Genomic DNA, 20,449 nt, shown 5'->3' on the forward strand with positions numbered 1-20,449 from the left:
TCCCTGAATCTTCAGAGCAGGAGGAGAGAAGAGACTTGTTCATTTACACTAGGAAAGAGTGGGAGGAGATAGAGAGAGAGAGGAGGGGAGGGAGAGGTGCCTTTCAAAGGAGAATGAAAGACAGAGTAAGTGTGTGAGTGACATTTATTCTTCTTGCTCGCTTTGAACGCATCCTCAAGACAGCTGTTAGGGGTTTGTAAAGGACAGATGGGCTAAAAGTGACGGTAATTTACATTCATAAGGCCTTTATAACGCACACAGATGTGGCTTTGTCAGTCTTTATAACAGTGTTCATGAACACCATGTTAAGAATCGTGTCGCAGATCACATGGTTTGAGGTTTGAGGTGCCCTTATGATAATACTGAATATTATTTAAGCAAGGACCTGTTAATCAGAAGTGACAGTAAAGACATTTATGAAATTATAAAAGATTTCTATTTCAAATAAATGCTGTTCTTTTGAACTTTCAATTCATCAAAGAATCCTGAAAAAATATATCATAGTTTTCACAAAAATATAAAGCAGCACAACTGTTTTCAATGTTGATAATAAAAAGAAATGTTTCTTGAGCAGCAAATCAGCATATTAGAATGATTTCTGAAGGATCATGTGACACTGAAGACTGGAGTAATGATGCTGAAAATCCAGCTGTCATCATAGGAAAATATTACTTTTAAAAATATAAAAGTTATTTGAAATTAATAATATTTCACAATATTACTGTTTTTACTGTATTTTGGATCAAATAAATGCAACCTTGGTGAGCAGAAGAGAAAGAGACTTCTTTAAAAAAACATAAAAAAAAACATACTGACTTTTAAATGGTAGTGTGTGTATATATATATTAATATATAAATATAAAATGTTAATGTTCTCAAAGCACAATAAAATCTGTGCAATATTCAAAGTTTTTATTTCTACAGTAAAATATACATGAATGTATCATGAATAAATAAGTATATATCCAAACCATAGTTTCAACCTTAAATTAGTGTATAGTTGAAATTAATGAATTAATGAAGTATAGTGAAATTAATGAAACTATTGTCATAGCAACATTATGCTGGTTTTAGTGCAGTTTTCAACACGACACACTTATGATTTATAATGTTTACATTCCCTTATTTTTGATTGATTCTCTTTATCATTTTCATCCTTGTCACTCATTTATTGCTGTGTTTTCTTCTAATGAAATGCAAGCACTGACAGTGATGTGATGTCATCTGACAGACACACTGCTGTCTGTGTGAAATATGACATCATAAAAGTGTGACTGACTGACAGACGTGTGGAGAGGAAAACAACAAATGACTATAGGAGGCCCGATCCATGTGATAGACACGTTCACTGTACCGTTAACATGCACTGACAGAAGAAATCTGTGTGCGGACCCCCGTGAGGCTGTTTTCCTGTCTAGATTTAACACCTGAAGGGCAGCCGAATGTGAGCGAGAATGAGAGATCTCATGAATAAAGTCTGTTCAAATCTTTTTCTCTCTTCTCTTCTGTGCTGTTACATTTACATTTTGTTGTATAAAAATGTCTAACCCTCCCCAATTTTTGGTCTGTAGATGTACAGTAGAGTGTGAAAAAGTACATGCATATATTTTCTCTTGGCATTTTCTCTCTCTCTCTCTCCTTCTCTCTTTCCAGCCTCTGGGCGATATAGGCGGTTGTAGCAGGTGCATGAGTGGGCGAGGGGTTTCCCTGGGGAAGTCACAGGGGCAAGAAGGGGTCAGTTTTTAATGGGCCTGTCTGCCCTCTTCGCTTCCAGAAGAAACCCCCCTTCCTCTCTCCTTCCATATCTCTGCATCTCCATTGTCCATCTTTTCCTTTCCCTGAGCTTCAGTGCTTGTTCTCCTGATCCACCAGTCAGTTTGAGTGACGTTATCAGATGATTACATTTGATGAGCTCCTGCTTGTGTTGAAGAGTGAGAATTGTCCATGGAGAGAAAGAAAGGAGGTGTCCGTCTGGTGGTATCTTGAAATATCTATTTGTCTTTAGTCGGACATGGTGCTTGGCTCTGAACAGGTGTTGGTGTCAGTGAAACCTCTAGAGACGAGGGGGGCCTTTGGACTCTTTTTGAACGCACGTGGAAACGCTAATGTCTGGGTGGACAACATCATTCAAAAATGTAGCCTCAGGACAGAGAGGCTTTTGGTTTGAAGAACAGGGGAATAGATGAAGAGGGAGAATGATTAGTGTTAAGTGGAGTCTCTCATTTGTTGTTTCTCTTCTCTGTAATTTTGTTGAACTTGGCTCCTTTTTTCTGCTTCTCGGGGTTTTTTTTTTTTTTTGCCTCTGTTGTTTTCAGGTGAGGTTAAAGGGACAGTTCATTCACAAATTTGACTGATACAGTTATAGAGTTAAAGGGATAGTTCACCCAAAAATGAAAATTCTGTTATTAATTACTCACCCTCATGAGCGATTTCAAAGCAATGCATCATGAAGCTTCGAAGCTTTACAAATCTTTATCAGACTGTCAAAGTCATGCCACCAGTGGTGAACCATTGAAATTTTGAAACACTTATGATGTAACGAAGCCTTGTTTACTGAAATCATGTGACTTTGGCAGTTTGATACACGCTCCGTACCACTGATTCGAAACTAAAGATTTGTAAAGCTTCGAAGCTTCATGAAGTAGTGTTTTGAAGTCGCCCATCACTAGATATTGTTGAGTAAAATCATTATTTTGGGTTTTCTTTGGTGCACAAAAAGTATTCTCATCTCTTCATAACATTAAGGTTGAACCACTATAGTCACATGAACTGTTTTAATTATGTCTTTAGTAACTTTCTGGGCATTTGTAAGTGTTAATTATCAATAGCAATAGAGGCCTCACTGAGCCATCGGATTTTATCAAAATATCTTAATTTGTGTTCTGAAGATGAACGAAGGTCTTACGGGTGTGAAACAACATGAGGGTGAGTAATTAATGACAGAATTTTCATTTTTGGGTGAACTAACCCTTTAACTCAGTACATGAATTTACAACGACTTATGAAATCACAATTGACAGTTCTTAATTTCATGGTATATTGTGTTAAAGGTGCCCTAGATTCAAAAATTGAATTTACCTTGGCATAGTTAAATAACAAGAGTTCAGTACATGGAAATGACATACATTGAGTCTCAAACTCCATTGTTTCCTCCTTCTTATATAAATCTCATTTGTTTAAAAGACCTCCGAAGAACAGGCGAATCTCAACATAACACCGACTGTTACGTAACAGTCGTAACAGTAAATCCCCTAATATTTGCATAATGCCAGCCCATGTTCCCAACATTATAAATTGTCTTTCTAAATGTTTCGTTAGCATGTTGCTAATGTACTGTTAAATGTGGTTAAAGTTACCATCGTTTCTTACTGTATTCACGGAGACAAGAGCTGTTGCTATTTTCATTTTTAAACACTTGCAGTCTGTATAATTCATAAACACAACTTCATTCTTTATAAATCTCTCCAACAGTGTAGCATTAGCCGTTAGCCACGGAGAACAGTCTCAAATTCACTCAGAATAAAACTTTAACATCCAAATAAATACTTTACTCACATAATTCGAAGCATGCATACAGCATGCATGACGAACATCTTGTAAAGATCCATTTGAGGGTTATATTAGCTGTGTGAACTTTGTAAATGTGCTGTAATATAGTCGACAGCTCGTGTGGCAGGGAGCACGCGATTTAAGGGGGCGGCGCCGAGTGTAAATCAGTGCATTGTTAATGATGCCCCAAAATAGGCAGTTAAAAAAATTAATTTAAAAAAATCTATGGGGTATTTTGAGCTGAAACTTCACAGACACATTCAGGAGACACCTTAGACTTATATTACATCTTGTGAAAAAGCATTTTTGGGCACCTTTTAAATTATAAAAAAATGATCTCTGCACATCATTTAAAAAAAAAAAAAACAATTTCCGAAATAAACAAACGACAGCAATCCAGTCTATTCCTGTAGGACAAAATCAAGTCCCACCCTACATTTATTCTCATTCGAGAAGCTATTTCACTCAGATATACATTACAATAATAAAGAAAAGATTACTTAAAATTTCTGTTTTATGTCAACTTTGAATTTAGCTTCATATTGCCATTTAATATGAATTTTACCTCAAAATTTTACCTTTTGTGTACCACAAGACAAAAAAAAAAATCCTTATAGTGGTTTGGATCAACATGAGGGTGAGTAAATAATTTTTCATTTTAGGATGAACTATACTGTACCTTTAAGTGATGGTACTTCATTACCAAGTCGATGCTGAAAAACTAACAATAACAGTTTTTTCTACAGGTTTTTTAACAGTATTCAGTCCCTAAGTGCTGTCTGACTGACATGCAGCTGCTGTCGAACACTCATGCATATGCATATGTCTTCAGGTAGTGCGGCTGCACATGTGCGCACATTAAATGCTATTTTTAGTTAAAATGCACTTCTTGGCGAGCTACACACAGTCGGTGAGTTGTCCTAAGTGAGTGAAAACAGACAGTACAAAAAACAACATTTGAACATGAACACAAAGTTAGGTCTAATGGGAAGGACAGACTGCACTGCTCGTTTTATTACGGTTTGGCTTCTCATCTTCTCTTTATTCTTCTTGGGTCCTGCTGCACCTGGTACTCTCTCTCTGGTGTGGTTTTATTTTGTCTGTTGTAACTAAACTCTGCTATTCACGCTCTCACCACATCACACAAATGTGACTCATGGCACAGTGTGTTTTAATGTGTGTTGTTGGAGGACTGTGTGTGTGTGCATTGGTTGTGCAGTGTTTAGTCTGTGCATGTTCAGATGCGAGTGGCGAGAGGAGGTCAGGTTTCTTGACTCACGGGAACGACTGGCATTGAGGGGCCCCCCGCTCAGAGGCGAGAAAACCAGAATTTCCCTCTGTTTTTTCCCCTAAGCCCCCATCCCCATTATAACACATGAGAGCGAGAGAGAGAGGGATGCTCTATAAAGCAAACTTCTGAAGCGTTGCCAACAATCTCCAGGCAGAAAGAAAAGAGTAAGGCTGGGGGAAGGGAGGAACTGGACCTGGAAAAGAGGAAAAAGATGGAAGGCAGAGTGGGAATAACCCTGGAAGTTGCTACTGTAGAGCCATTGGTTTAATGATCCCAGTAGCCCCAGTGGACTTTCTAGTGAGATTTGCTACAGGGCAGAGACCACAGAGAAACACATATTTTTGAGTATGTTTTGCCATGTGATTTTGCTGAGGGACATTTTATGTGATGGTTTTTGGGTTGGACTGCAGTGGGATATTCTATGTATCTCCACTAACTTAATTTAACAACTGGCTCAGAGAAATGTTCTCTGATGAATGGCAGCATGTGTTTCTCCTTAGGAAAGTGAAACATTAAATACACTTTAATTATGTGAAGAAAACACCAGCCGAGGTTTTTTATTTTCCTTTTGCCAAAGCAGTTTCATTGAGATTCATAACACACACACACACACACACACACACAAAAAAAAAAGATTTAATTTTTTTTTAAACAAAATTAGTGACTTTTATGTAATTTTATTTAGATTTACATTATTTTTAATTTTTATTTTGTGACTTTTTTTTAATTTTATTTAACATGATTTTTATAATATAATTTTTGTACAAATTTATTCAGACTTCTGATGTGTACCAATAAAATATTCAATATTCATGAACAGTCTCTGTTTTTCTGTATCAGATGTGGAGGCAGAAAACGGTGAGCTAGACCTGAGCGGTATTGACGAGGACGAGATCGATCGGGTAAGTTTTGACCTCACTATAGTAATGACATGGTAATTTGCTTTAAAAAGCAAATAGAGAGTAGGATATGCTCATGTTTGAAGTCTCGTCTGTTGAGAGCATCATTGTGGTTCTATAAAGCTGAAATCTGAGATGGTATTTTACCTCCAAAAATGAACAATGGAATTGCATTAAAGGTGCCATCGAATTGAAAATTGAATTTACCTTAGCATAGTTGAATAACAAGAGTTCAGTACATGGAAATCACATACTGTGAGTCTCAAACACCATTGTTTCCTCCTTCTTATATAAATCTCATTTGTTTAAAAGACCTCTGAAGAACAGGCGAATCTCAACATAACACCGACTGTTACGTAACAGTCGGGGTGTACGCCCCCAATATTTGCATATGCCAGCCCATGATCGAGGCATTACACAAGGGCAGCCAGTATTAACATCTGGATGTGCACAGCCGAATCATCAGACTAGGTAAACAAGCAAGAACAATAGTGAAAAATGGCAGATGGAGCAATAATAACTGACATGATCCATGATTACATGATATTTTTAGTGATATTTGTAAATTGTCTTTCTAAATGTTTCGTTAGCATGTTGCTAATGTACTGTTAAATGTGGTTAAAGTTACCATCGTTTATTACTGTATTCACGGAGACAAGAGCCGTCACTATTTTCATTTTTAAACACTTGCAGTCTGTATAATTCATAAACACAACTTCATTCTTTATAAATCTCTCCAACAGTGTAGCATTAGCCGTTAGCCACGGAGCACTATCAAACTTATTCAGAATCAATGTAAACATCCAAATAAACACTGTACTTATGCGATTAGACATGCTGCATGATGATCCATTTTGAGGGTTATATTAGCTGTGTAAACTTTGTTTATGCAGTGAGAGTCGAGAGCTTTGGGGGGGCGGAGAGCGTGAGCAATTAAAGGGGCCGCGGCCCTGAATCGGCACATTTCTAATTATGCCCCAAAATAGGAAGTTAAAAAAATGTATTAAAAAAATCTATGGGGTATTTTGAGCTGAAACTTCACAGACACATTCAGGGGACACCTTAGACTTATATTACATCTTGTAAAAAAACGTTCAATGGCACCTTTAAATTGGGATGAGATATGTCATGATTTGCTGTCTTTTTTAGCTCATTCACCATTACCTGAGGGATTATATATTGTTGTTTTTTTATACATTTTGTTTTCTATTAGTATATCCTGAATGAGAAGGAAGTTAAGGTGAAGACCGAACTGTGGATGCTTCAAAATGCAGACTACCTCAAAGAACAGAAAGGTGGAGAACTTTGAACTGTCCAGTTTGTTAATTTTACTCTTGACAGATTAATTTAAACCAAGAACACTTTTTGTTAGAACTATGTTTGTTTTTCTTCAGAAAAGGAAGAAAGAATAGCAAAGGAAAAGGAGGAGGGTACATATAAAGAGCGGAAGGTAAGAAGGCAATTCATAAATGACAGTTGTAGCTGTGAGGGTCACAAATGAACAAAAACCTAATTTTTGTGCGTCATCTCACAGCCTAGAAAAAAGTCAGCACGGAGGCATGAGCCCATCAATGCCAGCACTGCAGATGAAGCCATTGAAAAGATGTTAGAGCAGAAACGCATCTCCACTAAAATAAACTATGATGTCCTGAAAGACTTGAACAAATCCAGCCTAAAAAGTCCCACTCGCCATCCTGAAGAAGGTTCCACTGGAGCCAAAAGCACCCCCGCGGCCCGCCAACGGAAACCCCTACTGACTTCACCCAGTATTGGCAAAACTATCAGCAGTTTTGGCAAGAGGTATGGAGTTGCAGGAGAAAGGTTTCTTATGTCTCGATTTATTTCTGTTTTTCTCTCTCTTTTTTTTTTTTTTTGGATTTGCTTTTGCCCACACATCTTAAATCTCACATTCTGTTCTAGAAAATCCTCTAAACTCACCATCTGTCCATCACAGTCTAGCACCATATCCTATCCAAGCATGATGCGAAAAAATCTCTTCCTTTTAAAAAAGGTTTTATCCTTACCAGCTGCAGCCGCAATGAGTGACTGGACATCTTGTTGATTTGGTTTCTATTTCTTTTTCGTGTGGACCAAGGTTGCCCCGCCCACAGAGAAATCTTATTGGTCAAAAAAAAAAAATTACTTTGCATAGCTGTAAATTAAACATCAATTACAATCTGATTGGCTGTGATTGTGTCATGTTATGCAACATTTTGTGACAGGCAGACTACTTGAAAAATTGTGTTTAGAAAAAGGTTATTTTTTTAATACAGAAAATGTTGGAAAGGTTTCTCTCATTTAGTAATCCTGTCTTGGAGTGTTGATGTGGACAGTCTTAAAACAGATCCACTTCTATATATACACCCTGATTTTTGTTCGTTTGCCCACACCCTTTTTTTTTTTTTTTTTTTTTTTTTTTTGGGACTCTTTCCTGTAACCACCTCAAGCTTTTTTTTCTCTTCTATGCTAACTATAGACCTACGGATACACAATGGCAGGGTACATTACTGTAACTGTATCATGAAACCTGCTATATTTTCTTACTCCATCTTTCTATCTTTCTTTTCACATGAACAAAATTTTACCATGATCAAACAATGTGCATCTGATACAGAGAGTCTGCCGCCTTTTCATAAATCATCAAAATTATATTCAATTTTTGTTAAAAGAAAACTCATATTTTATGTTAGCTTAGTAACAGCAGTCTAATAAAATTAGCCTATTATGCTGTTACCTTTTGCACAGCACTTTTTATAGCAGCATAATCATTTAGATGTACTCAAATCATCATCAAAACTTTAAATTCCCATATGTTTGATTTTTTTTTTTAATGTAGTCTGAGAGAAAAGGCTAATTGGGGTCACACTCAGATGGAAAATCTTTAGAGCTTTGTGGGTCGAACTGCAAGTGTGAAAAAGGTCCTTTTGTTTGTTTCTCTCTCTTTTTATTTTTTATGTCCTTTACCCTTTTGTGCCCTTGAGTACAGGGCAGGTCTGTTAAGAATAGCCAAGTCTCGGCTAAATTAACCATGGGTGGGTGTGTGAGAGAGAGAGAGAGAGAAAGTCCCATGCATATGGTCAGTCAGAATAGCCTGCTCTATATTTAGTCTCTAAATGCTGGTATGGAACACATTAAAGTTTAGAGCACGTATTTAACGTGAGGCCCCACTGCGGCCCACTCCCTAGTACCCTCCTTATACTACTGTGTACTCATTTCCATTCATGTTGTTAGTCTTTAGCTTCTAAGTTGTCATTAGTCATGGATATTCCCTCTTTGAGGAGAGGCTCTTGGTGGCCCTGCACACAAAATTTGCTCTAACAGTTTGTCTTGACACAGTTCAGGCCAATATCATGGAACAATGAGCAACTCTCTTTTCTCTCTCTCTCTCTTTGAGTGGCCAGTTTCATCTGTGTGTGGTGTTTTTCTCGTTGAATGAATTCTTGAAGTGAACAGGATAGATCTTTTGAATCATTCATTCTGAAAGTACCTTTTATGTTTGTTTTTTTCTGAATGGAAAGGTGAGCAATCTGAACATCCTTTTAAAAGCCATTACACTGTTACTATGCCACTGTCTCTCTCTCTCTTTTTCCCTCTTCTCACTCATAACAGCCTGCAGTCTGTTTACTGAATGGATTCTACCTGAATGAGAATGTCTGTATTATTTAGTGACTCGCCTTTTACCGCTCAAAGATGACCTTCCCTTTTTTTCCATTTTTTATTCAGTTACTTGCAGACTCATTCTACGGCTTGGCAATACAGCTAAAAACTAAAAAGTTTTTTTTCATTGAACAGTATTTAATATATGAAAAATTAATATTTTTCTGGAAAAAAAAAAAGATTTATATAAGCATTCGCTTTGAAAACGCTCAAGTGTTTTGATGTTTTTTTTCTTTTTTGTTTTGAAAAGTTCTGCATACATGCACAATATTCAGTTTCTACCTTTATATTTATTTGCTTGCATTTAATGGCTTGAATGTGATTCTTTTTTTTTTTTTTTCTTCAATCAATCACTCTCATGTCGTTCCACACCTGTAAGACCTTTGTTCATCTTCGGAACACAAATTAAGATATTTTTGATGAAATTACTTGTCCATAGATGGCAATATCATCAATGCTTTCAAGGTCCATAAAGGTACTAAAGACATTGTTAAAATAGTCCACGTGACTACAGTGGTTCAACCTTAATTTTATGAGTCGTCACAAATTCTTTTTGTGTGCGACTTTATTCAACAATATCTTCTCTTCTGTGTCATTTTCATATGTTGTTTTCGTCCAGCGCTTCCAGGTTCTACATAAGAACGCAGACTCATTATTGACCGGCTCCTGCGTCAGCATCACACGCACGCGCTGTGCTGTTCACATGATCAGCTTTGGCCAATACTGAGCCAGCATTTGGACGTAAACAAGGAAGCCCTCACTGGGCTTACTGCATCACCTGCGTAAGGATAATTACAGGGAAGAGAAGAGATTGTTGAATAAAGTCGTCATTTTTGTTTTGTTTTTGCGCACAAAAATTATTCTCGTTGCTTCATAACATTAAGGTTGAACCACTGCTGTCACATCGACTGTTTTAACAATGTCTTTAGTACCTTTCTGGACTTTGAAAGTGTTGATTATATTGCTGTCTATGGATGAGTCAGATTCCTCTCGGATTTCATCAAAAAATATCTTAATTTGTGTTCCGAAGATGAACGAAGGTCTTAAGGGTGTGGAACGACATGAGGGCGAGTAATTAATAGGTGTAAAAAGAATAAAATAAAAATAAATAACCCTTTAATATATCACCCAGGATTCTAGTCCTATTCCAGCTGAACCTGTATTTATCACAAAAAAACAAATTAGTGCAGTTAACTGTGTGTGTGTGTGTGTGTGTGAGAGAGATGTTCTGCTGACAGTAAAGCCATTGTATTCCATTCAGTCCCACCCTCTGTTGCATACTGAGGTATTGTGTACTGTTATACACAGACACACACACAGACACGCAACCTCCCTTTTCTGCTTCTCTGCTGTATTTTTACAACATATTCCCAACATCCCGCAATTACCTGAACATCTACCCATCTGTTGGTCTGTTCATCCCTCCTTTCTACTGAACCTTAAATTTAACAAGTCTCTCAAATTCTCTCATTCTCTCGTCCAGAAATAGCTTGTATAATTGCCCCCTGCTGTTTTAACCCCCTCTCCCTGGTTCTCCTCCCTCTTTCTCTGGTCATTTCCTTGTCCTCTCAGATACCCGCAGCTTAGCATTTATATAGCGCCATGGAGATTATAAAAAGTGTGTGTGTGTTGTGAGAGACAAATGCTAAAGGTTTTCATTAGAGTTGGAGGTAGGGAGAATCTGAGATGGATTGCACTCATTTTTGTGGTCCTTTGTTCTTCGAACATTTCCTATGTATCCATACATGAGACCATCTCATGTTAGACATTCACACCTGGAGTGCCAGAAATCGCCATCTCACACCATCACACATCTGGTAATTAAACAGTCTCCCCCTCTCGCTCTTTCAGACAGCTGTTATAGACTCCCTTCCCCAGTTTTTTCTTTCTTACTCTCACTTCCTCTGAGGTTCCTTCTGCTGTCGGCTCAGAGTTTCTTTCTTAATCAGCTTACTTGCAGAAAACTGCATCTCTAGAGAGAGAGAGACAGAGAGGTGAGCTGTCTGCGAGATCAAAGAAAGTTGAGTTTTTCTCAAGGCTGAATTGACCCAAAAACGAGAGGAAGTTTTTGTCATCCTTGAGGAAAAGAGAGAGCCTTATCTCTGTCTGGGACCAAAACATGCTTCTGAGATGAAGAGACCGACTTCTTGGGCAATGTTTGCTCATGCCTTCAAGCGCTCAGCGGTAATAGTGTCACCCTGGTGTCATACTCTTTCAGCTCAATAAAATAAAGGCCCCTGTTGACTTCAGCCATTTAGTCATACGCTGAGTGCAGCATATGAAACGAAGAGGTGATGCAGAAGGTCAGAGTAAATGCTGAACAGTTTAAAATGTTAAAGCGATCTCTGAGAAAGCAGTCAAGTCATCACAACCACAAACCAAAGACTCTGTAATAAGGTTATACATGCATAAGTACTAATGCCATTGGTGAGAGGAAAAAAAAATATATAAAATAATATAAAATATATGTATATAGTATCACAATTCAATAATTTCGGTTCAAATAAAAACCTTTTAAACCTTGTAAAGATTATGATTCTGAAAAGCACCAAGGTTCAAATCAAGTATTGCATCACAATATATCACAGTTTTGAATAACTGTCACATAAAGAATTACAATATTATTGTATTGTGACCCAGATATCAATATACTGCATCACCAGGTCCCTGATTCCCACCCCTGATCATTATTGTTGTGCTATGTGTTTGAATAATTGACCCACTCAGTGGCGTGAACAATTTATCAGCCCTTGACGTAAATGTGAATCTGTGTGTGTGTGCGGAACAGACTGTTTCTCAGGAATAGAATGTTGTCACTGTGTTTTGGCTCTGACTGCTTGTTTTCATGCCAAGTACCACACCGTTCCCCATCCCAGAATGCACTGTAGCATCAATAGGACACTTGAATGCTGGGTCGTGAAGGACTCAACCATGCATGTCTTACTTGCTGAGAATTTGAAGGAATGAATATCTCTCTCTCTCTCTCTCTCTCTCTCTCTCTCTCTATATATATATATATATATATATATATATATATATATATATATATATATATATAAAATAATTATAATATTTATATTTGTCTGTCTGTCTTTTTTAAAATCCCTCTTATTTCACTTTTTCTTAATATAGCCTTCTTTCTATTGTTCTTTCATTATATCCAGTGCCAGTTCTACATTTCTGGGGGCATTAAGTGAAACTGCCAGTAAGAACAAGTAATATTAAAGGTGCCCTTGACTCAAAAATTGAATTTACCCTGGCATAGTTAAATAACAAGAGTTCAGTACATGGAAAAGACATACAGTGAGTCTCAAACTCCATTGTTTCCTCCTTCTTATATAAATCTCATTTGTTTAAACGACCTCCGAAGAACAGGCGAATCTCAACATAACACCGACTGTTACGTAACAGTCGGGGTATACGCCCCCAATATTTGCATAATGCCCGCCCACGTTCCCAACAATTATCAAAGGCAATACACAAGGGCAGCCAGTTAACGTCTGGATCTGTGCACAGCTGAATCATCAGACTAGGTAAGCAAGAACAACAGCGAAAAATGGCAGATGGAGCAATAATAACTGACATGATCCATGATATCATGATATTTTTACTGATATTTGTAAATTGTCTTTCTAAATGTTTCGTTAGCATGTTGCTAATGTACTGTTAAATGAGGTCAAAGTTACCATCGTTTCTTACTGTATTCACGGAGACAAGACTGTCGTTATTTTCATTTTTTAAACACTTGCAGTCTGTATAATGTATAAACACAACTTCATTCTTTATAAATCTCTCCAACAGTGTAGGATTAGCCGTTAGCCACGGAGGACAGCCTCAGATTCACTCAGAATTAAACTTTTAACATCAAAATAAATACTTTACTCACATAATTCGAAGCTTGCATACAGCATGCATGACGAACATCTTGTAAAGATCCATTTGAGGGTTATATTAGCTGTGTGAACTTTGTAAATGCGCTGTAATATAGTTGACAGCTCGTGTGGCAGGAAGCTCGCGTCTTAAAGGGGCGGCGTCGAGTGAAATCAGTGCATAGTTAATGATGCCCCAAAATTGGCAGTTAAAAAAATTAATAAAAAAAAATCTATGGGGTATTTTGAGCTGAAACTTCACAAACACATTCAGGAGACACCTTAGACTTATATTACATCTTGTAAAAAAAACGTTCTTGGGCACCTTTAAAACCAAATTTTTCTTGACAGCTAAATGAAGTATCGCTCTGACACCATCTAGCTGTCAGAAAAACCAACACACAGCTGAAATGATTTACTAAAGGTGTGATTTACTAACTAAACTAAAGCATGATAAATATAGTTTACCCAAGAAAGTTTAAGTAAACATATGAAAATGCATCAATAATTCTCTAAACTTTACACTAATGGGCATTGTTTCTAAAGCTCTTCTAACGCTGTTTAAGTTGTATAGACAGTGTAGCACTTCCGTGTTCTACGTCAGAACGGCGACTCATGCTGCGTTCCAGACAGACCGGATTTGGATTTTTTTTTTTTTTTTTTTTTTTTTTTTTTTTTTTTTTTTTTCCCAACTCCTTCTAGGAAATAACGTCTGGAGCGCCACTCAAAGTCGGACATTCGGTGTATGAACTCGGGGTACATCAATCAACCCCGACCTCAATGAGATAGGTCATTTGACATCACTTCCAAGATTTCGGCGCATCCTGCTTCCAATGGATATGAACGTAAAAACAAACTGTAACAGACATTAGGTTAACCTAATGTTACCTTCGTTTTTGCTTTTCGGGAGCTTTTTTTTAAAAAAGCGATTTTGTTATTTTTATTTTATTTTACCATAATTGAAACAAAAACGCGATATGCTCTCATTGTTTCATGGCAACATCATGTGGTCAACATGTGAAAATGACATATGAGTGACTGGAATTCACTGAGGTCTGAAGTGTGACATTTAATTTGGGATATTCCCACGTCCAACCTCATCTGGAACGCAGCATCAGTATTGGCCGGCTCCTCACACGAATGCATCGTGCTGGTCATGTGAACAGTGTCAGCCAATACTGAGTCGGTGTATAAGAGGAGAAATTGTTGAATAAATTCGTTATTTTTGTTCTCTTTTTGCGCACAGAAAGTATTCTTGTCCCTTCATAGAATTAAGGTTGAACCTCTGTAGTCACATGGACTATTTTAATATCGTCTTACTACCTTTCTGGGCCTCGAAAGTGGTGATTAAATTGCTGTCTATTGAGGAGTCAGAGAGCTCTCGGATTTCATCAAAAATATCTTAATTTGTGTTTCGAAGATGAAAGAAGGTCTTACGGGTTTGGAATGACATGAGGGTGAGTAATTAATGACAGAAGTTTCATTTTTGGGTAAAATAACCCTTTAAGACTAAATAAGAATTTAAAATGTTAGAAAAATACATACACATTTTTTTCCCTATTCTGGACAGATAGCTTCTTTTGGAAGCCATTTAGAGCCAAAACAGTTATTAAATAAATACAAATCATTAAGAAATTTCTACATGACTCTGCTAAAGTTGAGTCTGCATTTTATAAAAAATGTTTACATTATATAGTGATATGCTACTTAACCTTTGAGAGCAAGGGGGCCCCCTGGTGGTTCAGGGACCTTACACAGCTTGCGTAGTTTGCTTATAGGGAGGACCGGCACTGGTTATATCCTTCTTTCTATCCTCCTTTCATTATATCCTCCTTTCTATTGATCATTCTCTTTGTCTGTCTGTCTGTGAGAGATTTTTTTTGTGTTTGAGTTCAGTTTAAGATGCGAGTTCGAGTAGATTTGGGACGCCTTGTGGTTATATAAAGAGAACTGCTCCCATGAGAAATGAATCTCTTCTGCATATTCAGATGTATCATCAGGAGAATCATATGATTCTGATTAGCGTTTATTTATGCTGCGGGTTTAGTGCATCCATACCTCATTAACATATCTTACATTCTTTGGAATAATGAGTAAACTCATTATTCGAACTGTGCCACTGCATGTTGACTTGCAAATACTGAGAGAAACTGCGTCTCTGGATTCTTCTGTGCTTGTCCTGCCCACCTCTCTCTCTCTGTCTGTCTCTCGATGTTCCCCCTTCTGTTGTCACTTGAGCTGCCATGTTTATTCCTCTGGGAATTTTACAGTGAGAGATTTGAGGTAATGCAAGACAGGACTTGTCCATGTCTACCACTGCCTATGAAAATGTGCTAGATTTGCCAATGTTTTTTAAGCATTTTGTTTTTGAGAAATATAGTGAATACATTTTTACCAGATATACAGAGTGACATTTCATTATGAAGCAGGGGTTCATGAGAGTCCCTGTGGGTCTGTAAACTTGTGCTTTTCTGGGTTGATAGAATTTAAATTGCGTACATTTAGGGAATTAATTTAAATAATGTGTCAAGATTTGCATTATAATAAGTCAGTGACTTTTAAGCAGTGTAGTGAATTGAAAATAACAGATGAGGTAAATATTGAATTTATTGTACTGTATAGTACTTAATTTTTGACCTCATTTCCCCCCATTCCCCCACCCCAAAAACTTTCTCTGAGCAGCTTTTATTGAGAGATAAGCCATGTTCTCTTAATGATCTTGTCTGTCTTTTTCACCGTCTCTCTCTTTCTGTCTTTCTGTCTCCAAGGTTACAGCCCCTGGTGTGTGCGCAGCCCTCTAAGAAGCTGGCCCTCGATCAGGTGAGTGAATTTAAATCACCGTCCATCAAACTAGCACATCCTTGGCAGGTCTCTGGATATATTAAACCAATTTTCCTTAACCGTCAAATGGCCCTCTGGCCCAGAGCTTCACTTAGTTTATCCCCGTTGCATGAAAACTGAATTAAGTTGACCTAGAAACGGGTTCTTCCTTTTCATGTCTAAATTAAGAGAATTATTTTGATCCGCCGAGCTGCTCCTAGATCAGCAGTCTATCTCTGTGCCGATACTCAAAGGCACCGGTTTGAATTGGGGTATCATAAGCCAATGTACTGCCTCAGACTGCAACAGAAAGTGGGCCGCTGACGTCTGGACTCTGAGGAGGCCTTGATGACACATGCTCTTTTCTCTCGGCTCCTACTGATCCCTCGCCGTCGTTCTGGCCCGTAGACCGCTGGAGCTCCTCAGTGGCTCTGTCACTCCCTCTGGCTGTGTCATCCATGATGCTTCATCTTTCTGTATGTCAGGGACCTTGATCTTTTCTCCTCTGTCTTGTTTTTTCTCTGTTATTAAGTCAGTCTGTCTGTCTCATGACAGTCTCTGGTCTTCCCTCTACTTTTAAACTTCTGTGAGCGTGTGTGTGTATGTGTGTGAGTGTGAATGCATAATCACCTCCCTCTTTTGAACCCAGAGCAAAAATACAGGTAGTTTTTTTGCTCTGGGTTCAAAAGAGGGAGGTGATTATGGGGTCAATACTCATTACTTGGCAACGGGAAGTCAAGCTTTGTGATTGACAGCATTCCCTTTGTCCCTCAGGAAATGAAATGGTTCATAAATTCACTAACAAGATTATCTGTTAACTCTGAACTCGTGAAGATAAGTGTGATTCTCATTTAACGGAGCATAATAATAGAATCACACAATCAAAGGGTGTTTTTGAATATACTGAAGTCAACAAATTTAAATTGACAACCCTTTATCTTATTGTGCACAATTCATCAATGCTCGTTATTTCAAAGAGGAAACTTTTCAATCATTTCTACCCTACATTTTCCCCCTACTTGAATATCTAGTTTCACTTGGAAACATTTTGGATGACTGATGCAAAAGGAGCTGTGAACAGAGGCGTAGCAATAGGGCAGGCAATTGCCTGGGGCCCCGCATTTTGAGGGGGCCCCCGAGGGCTGATCATTTAAACAATCAGAAATGTAAATATCAATATAACACGCAGTGACGCAGCGACATCTCTGCATCCCCCTTAGAAGACCCCTCTCTCGTTACGTTGTTTATGCTTTTGCCGCCGCTTTCAAACCGGCGCAGCGCTTACTTGCATTAAAATGCCTAATTCCATTTATTAAACATGAAGAGGACCTATCCGTCTGGTAGGCAGAAGCGAAAAAGAAAGCAAGAAGATGAGGAAAAGAGGAAACAGGACAGCAGTAGGCTAAGTGATTGAGATAATGATGATTGACTTAAAGGGATAGTTCACCCAACAATGAAAATTTGATGTTTATCTGCTTACCCCCAGAGCATCCAAGATGTAGGTGACTTTGTTTCTTCAGTAGAACACAAATGATGATTTTTAACTGCAACCGCTGCCGTCTGTCAGTCAAATAATGCAAGTCAGCGGGAACTTGGACTATAAGAGTAAATAAAACACGACAGACAAATCCAAATTAAACCCTGTGGCTCGTGACGACACATTGATGTCTTAAGACACGAAACGATCGGTTTGTGCTAGAAACCAAACAGTATTTATATCATTTTTAACCTCTAATACACCACTATGTCCAACAGCATTCATCACTCGATTTGTGAGGTCTGATCGCACTCTGACAACGGAAGTAATGTCTAGCACTCATTGAAGTATATGCGCGAGACATCACTGCCGTTGTCAGAGCGTGATCAGACCTCACGAATCGAGTGATGAATGCAGTTGGACATAGTGGTGTATTAGAGGTAAAAAATGATATAAATACTGTTCGGTTTCTCGCACAAACCGATCGTTTCATGTCTAAGGACATCAATTTGTCGTCACGAGCCGCAGGGTTTAATTTGGATTTGTCTGTCGTGTTTTATTTACTCTTATAGTCCAAGTTCCTGCTGACTTGCATTATACCACTGACAGACGGCAGCGGTTGGAGTTAAAAATCATCATTTGTGTTCTACTGAAGAAACAAAGTCACCTACATCTTGGATGCACTGGGGGTAAGCAGATAAACATCAAATTTTCATTTTTGGGTGAACTATCCCTTTAAGGATATTAATAACTAACAGATCTTTTACAAAATCGTTTCACAATATTTTTTCTTTTCAAAGCAACTTTACAAAAAATGTACGTGTCTAAATTACAATTTAGCGATTATTTGTTATTAACAGCACACATCAGTGTTTCGTAAACAATTCTGCAGCTTTGAATGAATCGTGAGAGTCATTCATTCAATGATTCATTCATAAATGCAGCTAGTTGCTTCGTACTGAATGAATGAATGACTCGCTCATTAAGACTGTGATTTACCGCCACCTACTGACAGTTTTAATTTAATATTTAAAAGTATGCCATCATTAAGTTTTTTTTCTATTGATTTTATCTTTGAAACATCTGTTATATAAAGTTATTCATAAAGTAAAAAAAAAAATGCACTGGAAAATCAATTTAGGGGCAAGCCTCTTACACATCAATATAAATAAATATCAACTAGTTGACATTATTAAATTAGTACCTAGTTTATCCAGCTCGCATTAATATAAATAAATAAATAAATATCACTACATTTATTTATGTAGTAAGATTTGTTGACGAATTTTGTAAATTAAAAAAAAATAAGCACTTTAATTTGGTAAACAAACAATTTGTTCTGTTATGTGTTTTGACTACATTAACAGAAAAATCTTTTAGAAGGGCCTCATTGATTAATTTTGCCTGGGGCCCCAACTTAGTGTCGGTTCGCCTCTGGCTGTGAATACCATTTCATGTTGACGTCTTTTCTCCAGAAAGGGTCTGGTGCTCCATTGCCCATTCCTGCTGCCCCAACCCAGAATGCTACTGTTGTAGAGAGTGGACCGGTGGCGTATGAAGACCCTGCAGATGAAGAAGAGGAGGATGAGGAGGACGAACACTGTGTCAGTGCTGTGCAGTTAATGGGCAGCACTGGTATGTGATGCACTAAAGTCTTACCTTGACCTATTCATACACTATTATAGTATTTATTAATATGTTGAATTGGCTTTTATTTTTTATATCCGCAGTTTTCATTCTAATTTTAGTAATTTTGTTATGTGCTTTTTGTATTTTTTTTTTTTTTTTTTTTTTTTTTTTTTATATTTATATTTAGCTTTATTTTATTTAAAGTAATGTTACTTTAAAGTAAAGTTAGTACCTATTTTATTTTAGTTGTCAATTCAAATATTTTCAATCCAATATTTATATTTTAATTTATTTGCAGCTTTATTCCAATTAACAACTTATTATTAATAGTTTTAGTTAACAATAATAATACTGTTTTTTCTAACCAAATATAGTAATATTAAAAAAGCTAGATTTTCTCAATTAAAATTCATATTAACCCCTTAAGCCCTGAAGGCATTTTTAGAGTTAAATATTTTGCACAATCAGAGCTTGTTTCATGAAGTTACAAGCGAAAACGTGACACAAATTCAGCATCCATGTATTATTTACATATGGTCTTGCAGGGGGCTTCACGTACAAAAACTCACCCAAGTTTATTCAAAGCCCAAAACAATTATGCTTGTTGAATTCAGCTCTGTGATACCTTTCAAATTAAATATGACACATGATTATCTGAGCTGTATGATGTTTTTGACACATTGCAGTACATAGTACAAAAAAGTATTTCATAAAAATAAAAATAAAAAATCTATTTTTTAGCACTACTTATGAGTTAATCAAATTGGCTACATTCATTGTAAAGTTCAGACTCTAAGCTTTCAAATGACAACTATTTTGTGTTGATCAAGGCAGTAGGTTTGAAAACTATGATTATTAATTTTTTTGTAGTTAGGTGGCGCCCACGGGCGGTTTAGAGGGACTACTCAGCACTTGTTAGTAGTTGTCATGCATTACAAAGCTGAGTTTCTAAGCTTTAAAATTATACCTATTTTGTATTATTCTTGTCAGTGGTTGCTTAGCAATTTGATTATGAATTTTTTCACAGGGGGTGGTGCTAAAAACCAGTGGTACACTTAAAGGGTTAAATATGTTTTTCATAAAGAGTTTTAACCTTACTATTTTATGCACTTAAAAGATCATTAGCAAATGTTTATTCAAAAAAAGCCATGAACATTTACTGTTCATGAATATATATGAAACTGTTTATACATAATCTTGGCTCCTTTTGACATTGCACACTCTTTGCGTAAATTTTACTAGTTCAGAAAAGAGCATT

The 20,449-nt window shown here is 37.1% G+C and overlaps 1 protein-coding gene across 2 annotated transcripts in view; it reads left to right on the forward strand.

Moving 5' to 3' along the window:
• The window catches only part of brf1a (BRF1 RNA polymerase III transcription initiation factor subunit a), a 62,351-nt gene that overhangs the window by 40,230 nt on the left and 1,672 nt on the right, over nucleotides 1-20,449 (forward strand). For both annotated transcript variants that reach the window (XM_048205381.1, XM_048205382.1), the window contains 6 exons: nucleotides 5,681-5,742; nucleotides 6,953-7,034; nucleotides 7,134-7,189; nucleotides 7,274-7,539; nucleotides 16,034-16,085; nucleotides 19,038-19,197. In XM_048205381.1, the coding sequence (XP_048061338.1) occupies nucleotides 5,681-5,742; nucleotides 6,953-7,034; nucleotides 7,134-7,189; nucleotides 7,274-7,539; nucleotides 16,034-16,085; nucleotides 19,038-19,197 (678 nt within the window). The remainder of the gene's footprint in view (nucleotides 1-5,680; nucleotides 5,743-6,952; nucleotides 7,035-7,133; nucleotides 7,190-7,273; nucleotides 7,540-16,033; nucleotides 16,086-19,037; nucleotides 19,198-20,449) is intronic.

The sequence above is a fragment of the Megalobrama amblycephala genome, linkage group LG10, assembly GCF_018812025.1.
Source record: "Megalobrama amblycephala isolate DHTTF-2021 linkage group LG10, ASM1881202v1, whole genome shotgun sequence".
NCBI lineage: Eukaryota > Metazoa > Chordata > Actinopteri > Cypriniformes > Xenocyprididae > Megalobrama > Megalobrama amblycephala.